Source organism: Hippopotamus amphibius, chromosome 3 (assembly GCF_030028045.1).
Source record: "Hippopotamus amphibius kiboko isolate mHipAmp2 chromosome 3, mHipAmp2.hap2, whole genome shotgun sequence".
Classification (NCBI taxonomy): Eukaryota; Metazoa; Chordata; class Mammalia; order Artiodactyla; family Hippopotamidae; genus Hippopotamus; species Hippopotamus amphibius.
In genome coordinates, this window is record NC_080188.1 from 183,397,477 (window position 1) to 183,409,574 (window position 12,098).

Below are 12,098 nucleotides of genomic sequence, written 5' to 3' on the forward strand. Positions count from 1 at the left end.
AACACAGAAATGACAGAAATAAAACTTCTAAGCTGGAAACTGGCTTTATTACTGTGAGATCATATGAATAATTTCTAATTGATTTGTATGGGGCAGGAATCTTATATTCCAGAACCATGCTCATCTATTTATCACAATATTCTATATGACATATGGAAACTAATACATTGCTTCATTAATATTTACAGTCTTTCTCTAGTCATGGCTCAGATAGTTAACATTCTAAGACATAAGCATTGATAATTACCTGTTTTACATTTTACTCTAATTTTTAATACTGCCAAGACTATTTAGTATAACTAACTTTTTAACTATGTACTCTTTTCTCTCTTTACTATTAGCATATCAATCAAGTTTGCATTATTCTGGTTTGCTCATTTTATTAAAAGCGAATTCAGGGCACAATTGATTTTTCATTTGTTTAACAAGTGAAGAAATATTTACCCTGACAGCCATTGCATTGTAGAGATTCATCTTCATAGTGTAATATGCTAACTGTGAATCAAGAAAAAAAAAGATGGCATATATTTTAGTTTTACAGAAAGACAGTGCAGGCTATTTTTACATATAAAAGATAAGAATCTTTATACATAATACATAATAAGAGTTCTAGGCTTAGAAAATTGAAATCAAACTTTGTATTGAAGAAATAGGCTTCCTAATACATAATGCAGGCTTAACCAGAAAAATCTATGGTAGTCAAACTAGGAGCTAATGGAGATATATGATCATAAAATGCTCTCCGCTGAGTTTGATAATCAATGGTGCTCTACTGAGAATAGAATAACAAGGCAGAAATATTCACAAGTGCTGGTGACACGTAGTATTGTATGATTTATTCACTAGGGTTCTTTTAGCCAAAACTCACAGAAACATAAAAGGAATTCATATTTCAAGACGTCTGGTTTAATGAAAAATTCAAAGAAATGCTGTCTTCAGTCGAAATCGTTCAAGGATATGGATGCAGTGATGGAGCAAAATCGTGCCTTCCAACCATCTGTACAAAATGTTATGTACTTAGCTGCCTCCTGAGTAATCCTTGGGAATTTTGTTTCATTTAATATTCATTTTAACACCATAAAATCATAAATACAATGATATCACGTTACAGCAAATCCCCTGATATAATGACTTCCTGAGGTCTTGGTTTCTTTCTAGTAGAGACACATTTTCTATTAATACATGAACCTCCGTGATAGTAAATAATCATTTAGCAACATAGCTTATTTCAATCAAAATATTGCTTTAAATAAAACATCCACATCTGTTCTTTCCATTAAAAAGATACCATTAACGTAATTCATGACAGTACAACAAACATTGAAATACATATTTTTTCCACACAAAATGCCACCGTGTCCACTTTCATTCAATCAAAACTCATCACACTAATACAACTTGAACCTAGGTAATAGTTGTTATGTTTCAGCAAAAATCAGAGATAAATGCCTTAACCTTTTATATAGGGGTTTTCTTCCTTGCAACAAACAGGAATTCATATAAAAGGGTTTCACTGTAATTAGTATTGTTTGAATTGCCTGATCTGATCCAAAGCAAATTATCTGTGGAGAGCAGCAGGGCTGGATTATTTATCAACAGTCTGAGCAATTAGGAAACAGTTGGCTGCAATATGTTATTTACAAACGAACACAATGATGTTACTTCATTTTAAATTCTCTTTTTTCATTATAGCAAGTAAGGCATAATTCTTGGTGTTTGAGGTGACTTTAAAATAGTTACTTAAATATTGTGTTTCCTCAAGGCAAATATAACCATTAAATTTTTTTATACAGAAAAAACATATTGGAAATTATATATTTGAGAAAGTTGTGTTCAGAAAAAGATATTGTTTCTAATCATTTTTCATATTGCTGTTCAGTAGGCAGCAAGAAGCGTTAGCAAGGTTTCAAGCCACAGACCTGGGTTCAATTCCTGAAGTTGCTCTTAGCAGCTGTGTGACTGGAACAAGTTACTTGAAGTCTCCCAGTCTTGACTTCTATCCTTACAAAGTGGGACATCACATACTTTATGGAGTTGTGAAGAATAAAATGAGATAAAGTGTTTAAGGTGCTTGGGACACAGCTCACGGTCATTAGGAAAGGGATCATTACTGTTACACATTTTGTGGCTAAAAGTATGTGATTTAACTGTAAGTAAAGTTCCAAAGGTATAAGAGGTTAAATTTTATTCTGAACAGAGAAGAAAGGTGGATATAGGTTTGAGACTAAGAATTTTGAATTTTATAGTTGAAAGGTGGGAAAGCACTTTACTTCCAGGTTACTATTCTCATGTGAAGCACAGATTGATGTTACGTTGATTCTCAATTCTCTAGCCCAGATGCTTCTGAAAGTACCACGAAAACATGGGAGAAAACACTGTCTGATCCACTTACGTGAGTTTCCCTGAATAGTCAAATTCACAGAGACAAAAAGTAGAACAGTGGTTACCAGGTAGGGGGGAAGAGGAGGAGCTATTGTTTAGTGGGCACAGAGTTGCCCTTTGAGATGATGCAAAGGTTTTGGAGATGGAGAGTGGTGATAGTTGCATAACAACGTGAATGTACTTAATGTCACTGAATGGTACAATTAAAAAGAGTCAAAATGGTCAATTTTATGCTGTCTATATATTTTACCATAATTTAAAAAAAACATAAAAAATCATTTGTGAATGTGAATTGTGCATTTCCATAAGCTATCTATGAGACACATTGGACACTTTAAAATTTTGTAAAATACCATCTAAGTCTCTATATTTCTATTCTGAGCAGTGATGGTTATTTTTTATAGTAATATTTTTTCTTTTGGTTACATAAGTAGTTAAATTATAATTCATACAAAAATGCTTGTTCTGAATTTTATTTTCCAGGATTCTGTCCTAAAAGTTTTTTTTTCCATTCCATGGAGTTGGATAAGAGAAGTATATCCCAGCTACTAAATATTAATAACCTATCCAAGAATGACAGACTGTAGTAATTCATTAGCAGGCAAAATTCTCAAAATTTTCCTTACTATATATTAATTTCCTATTTTATTATTAAGGTACCAAGTCCATTTTAAAGAGAAAGACTAAAGATCGTGGTGAAAATCAAGCATTAAAGATGACAGTTTCAATGTAATGAAAACATGACGTTCCCCAAATGTTTATTGAATAAATGAAGGGGGGGGGAGAAAAAAAAAGAGGGAGAGAAAGAGAAAGAATTGATGTTTTCATTAAACAGCTAGAGTAGGAAGAATTCCTGGGATGAAAAACAGCATCTGAACACTAAATCAACCACTTGTTTGCCTAATGGCATCTGTCCCGTCACCTAGCTCAATTTTTAGAAGGCTTCTGAAATTTTTTCCGCAAGTTGTATTCCTTTTAAAAACAATTTTCTTAGTGAATCCATGTGGACCTCATGGACAGGGCTGCTATTCTATGGGATTGGACTGTGATATTGATGGGAGCATGTCTCATATTTGAGTTTCTTTTTCTCTATCAGGTGAATTACTGTGCAGGAGTAGGGGTGGGAATAAATGAGAACCATTCTCTTAGAGGACAAGTGATATTCAAAGCTCACCATACCATGTCTCAATTTTGTTTTCCAATTCTCTCTCACCACGCCACTCCTTTAAACCTCAATCTGATCAAATTATTAGCTTTTCTTCTTCGCGTCCCTGCTCCTACTACTCTCCTTGCTTAAAATGTCTTATCATTCTTTTCTAACTATCCAAATCCTCTCTCTCCTGTTTTTCTTGCAAACACTTACAGGAGAAACTACCTTTTCTCCCTGACTCCAAGCACCAGCAAATGAAAGAAGCAGCTGGCATTCTCTCAGCTCCAATGGATACTTTCAAACCAGTAGGAAGTACTCCTTTTAAAAGCAACAACCACCACAACAAAAACCCAAAGAACAAAAACCCTCACTGTTTACTCTCAAGCTTTTCAGCTTTATCACTCTCTCTCCCTTTATGGTGTGGTTATCCCCACTCAGGTCTCCAGGTACACTCTCTTCTTTTCCTCCTCCTCACCTCCCCCCAACCTGCTCCAATGATATGCTGTAGACATTCTGATACCAAGCTAAAGGTCTTTTTCTTTAACTCTTGCTGTATCTTGAGATTTTTCAAATCCAAGGACACAACACACTCAATTACCTGCTCTCAAGATTGCCTGCCTCTCTTGGTCCCAATGACATGCATTTCCCATAGCCCTGTTTCAGACTCTGTGAACTAGAGATGTTTCTCCTCTTAAGCTGTAAACTCAGATTGCAAATTCTTCTCCTTAAACCCTTGATGGCTTAATTCCTATTAAAGGCTTTTCCACCTAGTTTAGACAGATCTAGTACAGGTATGACCTTCTCCTCAGGTTCAAGTTCCTTTTTATCATATCTGTGTATACAATGGCTACATTGATATTTTGCTACATGAACATACCATAAATTAATCTTTCCGTTATTGTTGAGCATTTCTGTTGGAAACCAAGAAAGCCTGAGTTTCAAATGGTCAATCATTTTCAAAAACAGAACATTTAAAGTAATACATATTTATAACAAATTTGAGTAATACAGCTATATAAACCTGACCAGATCAGCTGGCTTTATTTGCTAGACTGGGCGATTCAGAGGAAATATCTGCATTAAAGTGATGACAGTGGAAACTTTAGAAGCCATGCACATATGGATAACAGATCTGGGGAGCCTGTGCTTTTGTTATTTTCCACATCAGTGCCATCCTCATTTCGTAATTTTGAGTGTGATCATTAAAATGATTTATTATCAAATAATCATGAGTATTTTGTGCATATGCTTTGCCTTGTTTGCTGGCAACTGATACCAATCTGGTCATTATTAACAGCTGATTTTTAAAATAACCTTTCTTCTTCCACACACACACAAAATTAAAAGCCAATTATATTATTTCTCACAGCTATTACTAATATAATCTTCAAAAGCAAGTAAACTAAATCTAAATCACATAATTATAATGAAAATATGTTAGTAAAGTTTTAAATTAATATTAGAAAGTCAGAGTCTTAAGTTATCCAGCATTTGATGTTTATTTAAAATGCCAGATCCTGAGGGGAAAAAATAGATTATGTTTCAGTTTTCTGCGCTAACACTAAAGAGTGATCAATATTGCCTTATTAACCTTTAACTGATTTGGAAGCCATATAAAGAGATTTATAAAAAGAGTTGGGCTATATAAGGAACATTCACTCATCTAATGAAGAGAAAAAAAATGTCTGTACAAGCCACCATGTCGATCTCATCAGTTTTAAAAATAATGACCAAAATATTTATATATTTTTACTATCCATTAAAAAAAAAAACCTGCTGTTATGTATCATGACAACACATAATGGGATTTGATAGTACATGATAGCCTTTGTTCCATTTAAAGTAAATACAATTTCTTTTTATTGTTACTCTTTCAAATATTAATCAAATGTGAAAACTTTGTAAGAAAAGCAGTAAAATGATAAGCACTATATAAGTATTGTGAGCCTTTTCATCAATAAATTCAATTATTTTTATAATTTGAAGAATAATCTTTTTTTAATGAGAATTATCTTTATAAATTAAACAGTTCTACCATAAGCTATTAATATACTTTAACAAAAAGTTTTAATCAAGTTCTGTTAATGTGGTTGCCATATGTTATTCACTGAATGAACTCAATTTAAAAACATAACATTGAGCTGTTTAGAACTATAGTTTTATATATATGTTTATCTCATAATAATGCATATAGAATTAATCATGTATATTAGAGTAGCTGCTCTCAGAGTATGGTAATAAAAAATAGTGTACTGGATATTAAACATAACATAAACTATGTAATGGTAAAATATAAAAAAGAAAAGGAAATTGAAAAAGATAACAAGATGTATACAGCTATCCTGTATAGGTTACATCAATGAAATCACTCAGATAACACTCAAAGTGCTAGTTTTCCAAAAGACGCAGATAATATAGTTGAACATTTTTCTGGTACTATCACCTACAGAAATAACTATATTCACTTCACCATTTATGAAATAAAGCAATGAGTAGTGAGGACAGGCTACACAGAACATTACACATCTGAAAACAAGAAGGGGACCACAGGAGTAGAACCATTTGAGTACCCAATGGGAAGAGCAGGTTGCAGTAAAATTATAGCAGGAATTCCGCAGGTCTGGGATGTAAGTGTGCCGAACACACACACTGGGTGACTAGAAATCCACTGTTAATAAAAAAGAAGAATCAGAGCACATCCTCACTAACAGGGAATTGTTTTCAAGGTTGTGAATCAACAGTCCTCAGTCCCTAAGATGGATAAATTTGGGTTATATTGCCAGATACGGCAGCATGAAAGTCATCAGGAAGACCTGAAATGGAGGTTGAAGATTAAAATAAGCAAAAATAATAGTCATCCAGGAAGCAAAAAAGAATCAAATCACAAAAGAGAACCAGAATGGCTCTGTTATCATGGGCAGTGAAGGCACAGTAGCAGAGATCGCATAACACTTTAGGAGTAGATTAGTTGGTTGGTGTTTAAAAGCTGGATAGAAATATTCTGGTAGAGTAGAATTTTGAGGGAGGGAGGCTGTCCAAAAATACAGAACCTATCTAAAAGAGATTCTAGGACTTCTGACTTTCCACAGTTTGCTTTCTGTTTGACCTTAGCCACATGTGAGACTATTGATACCTCCAAGTTTCCTAACAGTTTTCTCCTCTGGTAGCTGTGAAACTGTGTCTCTGCTTTTCTGTTTATTATCTACCTATAATTCCCTTCCTCGGCCGAAATCGTCCTGATGCATTCCACAAGCCTCAATTCTTGGTCCTCTGCTCTACTGTTCAGATACTTTTCCATCAGGTAGAAAATCCTGCCATCTTATAATGATGGCTCTAAAACCTTTATCTCAGCTCTGATCCTTCATCTAAAAGTTCTCCTTAATAAGCATTTGTTCAGTGCTAATTATAGTGTGCCAGACAGTCTGCTGGGAGACAGCAAAATTGCCTTACAAGACACCACCACATGGAGGTGTCCTAGCATCACCACAAACTCAGATATCTCCGCTTCCCTGAGTGTCCCATTCAGAATTTCTCATCAACATCCACGTTTTCCTTGTCATTACAACCATTAATCTGCTTTGCCGAGATAAAAATGCAGCTATCTTAGTAGCTTATGAAACAAAAAGTTTATTTCTCACTCACATTACATGTGGGCTAAGTTTCCCTGTAGCTATGGCCCACAACACGTGGCTTAGTCCAAAATTAATGGGATGGGGAGGAATCATTATTTTATGAGGAAGCAGGTAGGGAAGAATTTGGGACACACGTGGATACCAATCGCCAGCTAGGTTGACCATAGCGAAGTCTTCCAATTTATATTCCGGTGAGTTACTAATTTATCCAATTGGCAAAAAATCCTGCAGGCTTTCTATGTGACCTTTACTGTGGTCACTTGAGATATAATATACAGAACAGCCACTGCCTCCCAGGAGCGCCCAGTCAAACGAGAGATGTGAACAAACAAATGGATCACAGTGACACAAACACCTACAGGAGCAAAGCATCAGGAAGCCACGCCTAACATCTGCAGTCTCCTATCACGCTACCCTCAGTCTCAGGAGATCAGGAAAGGTTAATCCTTAAGCAAAGTCCTGAAGGATGTGGAGGGATTCAGACCAATAGGAGGCAGGTCAGAGTGGAGACAGGCATTCCAGGCCAGTCAACAGCATTTGCAAAAAACCTGTAGGGCACAGCATATCTTGGCAATGGCAAATGGTTTAATGTGTCCAGAGTACATATATTTTTTAAAATTTTTGTTGGAGTATAGTTGATTTACAATGTTGTGTTAGTTTCAGGTGTACAGCAAAGTGATTCAGATATACATATACATATATACACTTTTTTTTAAGATTCTTTTCTCATATAGGTCATTACAGAGTGTTGAATAGAGTTCCCTGTGCTACACATAAGGTTCTTATTAGTTATCTACTTATATACAGTAGTGAGTAGAGTTTATTTATGCAGGTGTAGTGAGAAGTGAGGTTAGATCATGAGACTATGAAAACCCTGCATGAGAGGTTGAAGAGTGTGAATTCTGCACTATATGCTACGGCAAGGACTGTGGGCATGGTAGTGAAGTTATCAAGTTTAGGTTGGAATCAAGAGACTTTTCTGAGAAACAATGCAAAGTATTTGATGACTGACAAGAGAGAGAAGGTGGGGAAGAGAAGGTGGTTAGGAATCTAGGATGACTGGATTTCTGGCTGAATGGGTATACCATTTACCTGATTAAAGGAAAATATTGAGAAGGAAGAACAGATTTGGGGTACCTCAGGAACCTCCAGAGAAGACTTTTAGTAGGTAGTTAGCATTTGGATCTGCAGGGATCAGGAACTGAGAACCTCAGGCCCATCATTTAATCTCCCCGAGCCTCCATGTCTCCACGCATAAAATGAAGATAAAACACCTGCACTTTCTATTTGATAGACTCTTACTGGAAAACATGAAACAATAAACGTAAAACACGTTTTTAAACAAGAAAGTCCTTTAAAAGTTATTTTATAAAAGTTATTTTATAAAAGTCACACTCTCTCCTTACCAACCTTCTGCTGCTGCTCTGATCCACCTAGCTCAACATCCTCACCATTCCCTGTTACACCACACTCATTCCCAGTTTCAGACCTTCATTCACTCTGTTCCTAATTGAAATGTCCTTCCCTCTCCCCAGGCTACAGTCCATTGATCCCTGGAGGTTCAGTGCAAGTCTCACCTCTTTGACCTTTGGAGATAACATTAACTTCCCACCTGAGTGCTTATAATCTGCCTGTGTGTGTTTGGTGGGGAGGGATACCTTTTAAATTAACTTTCCTTTTTAATTAATTTATTTATTAGATAATATATTCACATTGTTTAAAATTCAAAAGCTACCAAAGAGTTTACAGTAAAAAATCTATCTCCTATGCTTATTCCTCACATTCTCTTCCCCCCAGGCAATTAATATCATCAGTTTTGTGTGATCTTTCCCCAGATAAGCAAATTAAAATCAGTGGCTTTCAGATCATGCTCTGGTGGCTCAGATGACAACAGAGGCCACAGGGAAAGAGACCGAGCAGCTCTGTTTCTTCAGCTTCCAAAATAGCTGCAGTTTGTACTTGTTTTACATGTAGGGCTAAAAATTTTGCTAAATTTTAGTTAAGGAGTTCTGTTACTAAAGTTTTAAAATCACTAACAATATCATTCTTTTTATATCCTAATATATACTATATGGCATTATTATTATTATCATTGTATATAGCTGTTAGGCAAAAAAATATGCATAATAAATTCAGAAATGGCGGTTTAAACAGTTACCACAGGACCATATGTGTGACGATGTGTACTAATGTGTGTGACAGGATAATTAATGTAGATTCCGATACTATCCTTAACTCATGCCCCAATCCCCAACCCATGAAATTAGCAGGTCCTTTTATGTATTTTTGCTTCAGTTGGTTTCTATGTGACTGGGTTTCTATCCCAAGCTTTGCTTCCTTAAAACCTGAGCTCTGAGAAATTATACTGAGGGCATGGGGGGATGGTAAGAGGAGAGGTGTGAGCAGAAAAAGAGAAAAAATGGAGTAAGTATTTCACATGCCTGGGAAAGAATGAGGCATTAGCTTTTTGTAATAAGAAAATACGACATTTGGCATTCTTATTGCTCCCAGGAGATGGCTAAAACTCTATGGATAAACTTGGTGGCAGCTGTGGAGGAGACAGGATTCTAAGCACTATAGAAGATAAGCAGCTTTGGCAAAAATTCCCATTCTCTTTATGTGGCCCAGCAGCCACTGAGTCCTCCAAGGATGAATCCTGAAGGATCAAACACATGAGCTTGGACAACAGACATCTTAGGAATGAAGACTGGACAAAGTTGAGAATCTCTGCTATGCTGGCACTATTTAAGCCCCATAGGACCTCTGTATAAACCACAGAAGGGAAATCTCTAATAATGATTGAGACTGAACTGCCTACCAGTCCTATATATATAAGGGTTTTGGAATCAAATCACATTGGGTTTAAACTTTTCTCCACTTATCACCTCCTTGGGGAAGTAACCATCTTTGAGCCTAAAATTCTTCATCCACTAAATGTTGATAGTATTCACAGGACTAGTATAAGACTTTAGTTGGTATACACATTAAGTATATAAAGTGCTTAGTACAATATTTCATTTTCACTAGTAAACCAGTAAATGGCAGCTATTTTAAGCTCATTCAATAATTATGTACTGAGATCCGATTATGTTATTTATTGAGATCCTTATGTTAGGCACTGTGCATACAACAGCAAAAACAGATAAATAAATAAAACAGACCTGTTCTAAAATACCTTACAGATTAATAGATTTAAAAATCATCAAGGACCAATCTAACTGAGGAAAATCTCCACTTTTTTATTTTTTTCAAGAGCCCAAAGATAATTAGATGCAATTCTGGAGGATAACTTGGTGATGATGTTGAGTGATACTCTTTTTGATCAAATCTAGTTGAGACACTAAAGTAACAAACAATTTTCTTGGGTGGCTCATCACTTGAACTTCTAAAGATAATTTTTCAGCAACTCCAATACCATTAGAATAAATGTAGATTCCAAAGTTGAATTTTTCACAATAGCCACTGAAATACGATTAAAAGGAGGTGTCAATCATTCATAACCATCTGAATGGTGGTTGTGAGTAGAAATAGCAGCAATGAAAGTTAAGTCGTAATGTTCATGGAATGGTATATGCATAAGTGTACTCTCCTGTTTTGTCTACACAAAGATATAGATCTCCAACCACTAATGAATAATAATAAATAATGGGGCTACTACTGGGCATATACCCAGAGAAAACCATAATCCCAAAAGAAACATGTACCATAATGTTCACTGCAGCACTATTTACAATAGCCAGGACATGGAAGCTACTTAAATGCCCATCAACAGAGGAATGGATAAAGAAGATGTGGCACATATATACAATGGAATATTACTCAGCCATAAAAAGGAATGAAAGGGAGCTATATGTAACGAGGTGGACAGACCTAGAGTCTGTCATACAGAGTGAAGTAAGCCAGAAAGAGAAAAACAAATACAGTATGCTAACTCATATATACGGAATCTTAAAAAAAAATGGTACTGATGAACCCAGTGGCAGATGCAGGGAATGGACTGAAGGACATGGGGTTGGGGGGTCGGGGGCAAAGGGGAAGCTGGGATGAAGTGAGAGAGTAGCATAGACATATATACACTACCAACTGTAAAATAGATAGCTAGTCGGAAGTTGCTGTATAACAAAGGGAGATCAACTCGAGGATGGGTGATGCCTTTGAGGGCCAGGACAGGGAGAGCGGGAGGGAGTCGCGGGAGGGAGGAGATGTGGGGATATATGTATAAATACGGCTGATTCACTTTGGTGTACCTCAAAAGCTGGTACAAAAGTGTAAAGCAATTATATTCCAATAAAGAACTTAAAAAAAATAAAAAATTAAAAAAAATAAAAAATAAAACAAATTAACAATGCGGCTAAAAATGCTCATTATTCCATAGAAAACAACTTAATTTTTGATCATCCTGTTTAAGTAATCTGATTCTATTAAAAAATTGACTTGAAGGAGCTCCTACTGACCAAATTTGGGAAAATTTGAGCACCAAACCAATTAATGATAATTTATTATAACCCATTAAATAAATTAGGAATACATGAGTTAAAACTGAGAAAGAAAGAAAGAAAGAAAGAAAGAAAGAAAGAAAGAAAGAAAGAAAGAAAGAAAGAAAGAAAGAAAGAAAGAAAGAAAGAAAGAAAGAGAAAGGAAGGAAGGAAGGAAGGAAGGAAAAGAAAGAAAGAAGGAAAGAAAGGAAGGAAGGAGGGAAGGAGGGAAGAAGGAAGGAAGGAAGGAAAAAAGGCTCTTTCTATACTAAAATGCTAACAAGTAAATGTACAAGAAATGACAAAGTTAGAAAATCACTATTTGACAAATATAGCAATAATTGATTCTTGTAAGATCCATCAGTAGATGCTAAACCTAGTATAAAAAATTTTGATGAGGAAGAAGATATATACCCAGTCTTAAAACATTGCCTCATAAGATAAAAAGAGCAAGTCTAC

The 12,098-nt window shown here is 35.5% G+C and overlaps 1 protein-coding gene across 1 annotated transcript in view; it reads right to left on the minus strand.

The window, feature by feature from the left end:
* The window catches only part of SPATA17 (spermatogenesis associated 17), a 188,709-nt gene that overhangs the window by 147,178 nt on the left and 29,433 nt on the right, over positions 1 to 12,098 (minus strand). Inside the window, exon 4 of the mRNA XM_057728510.1 lies at positions 445 to 495. Within this exon, the coding sequence (XP_057584493.1) occupies positions 445 to 495 (51 nt within the window). The remainder of the gene's footprint in view (positions 1 to 444; positions 496 to 12,098) is intronic.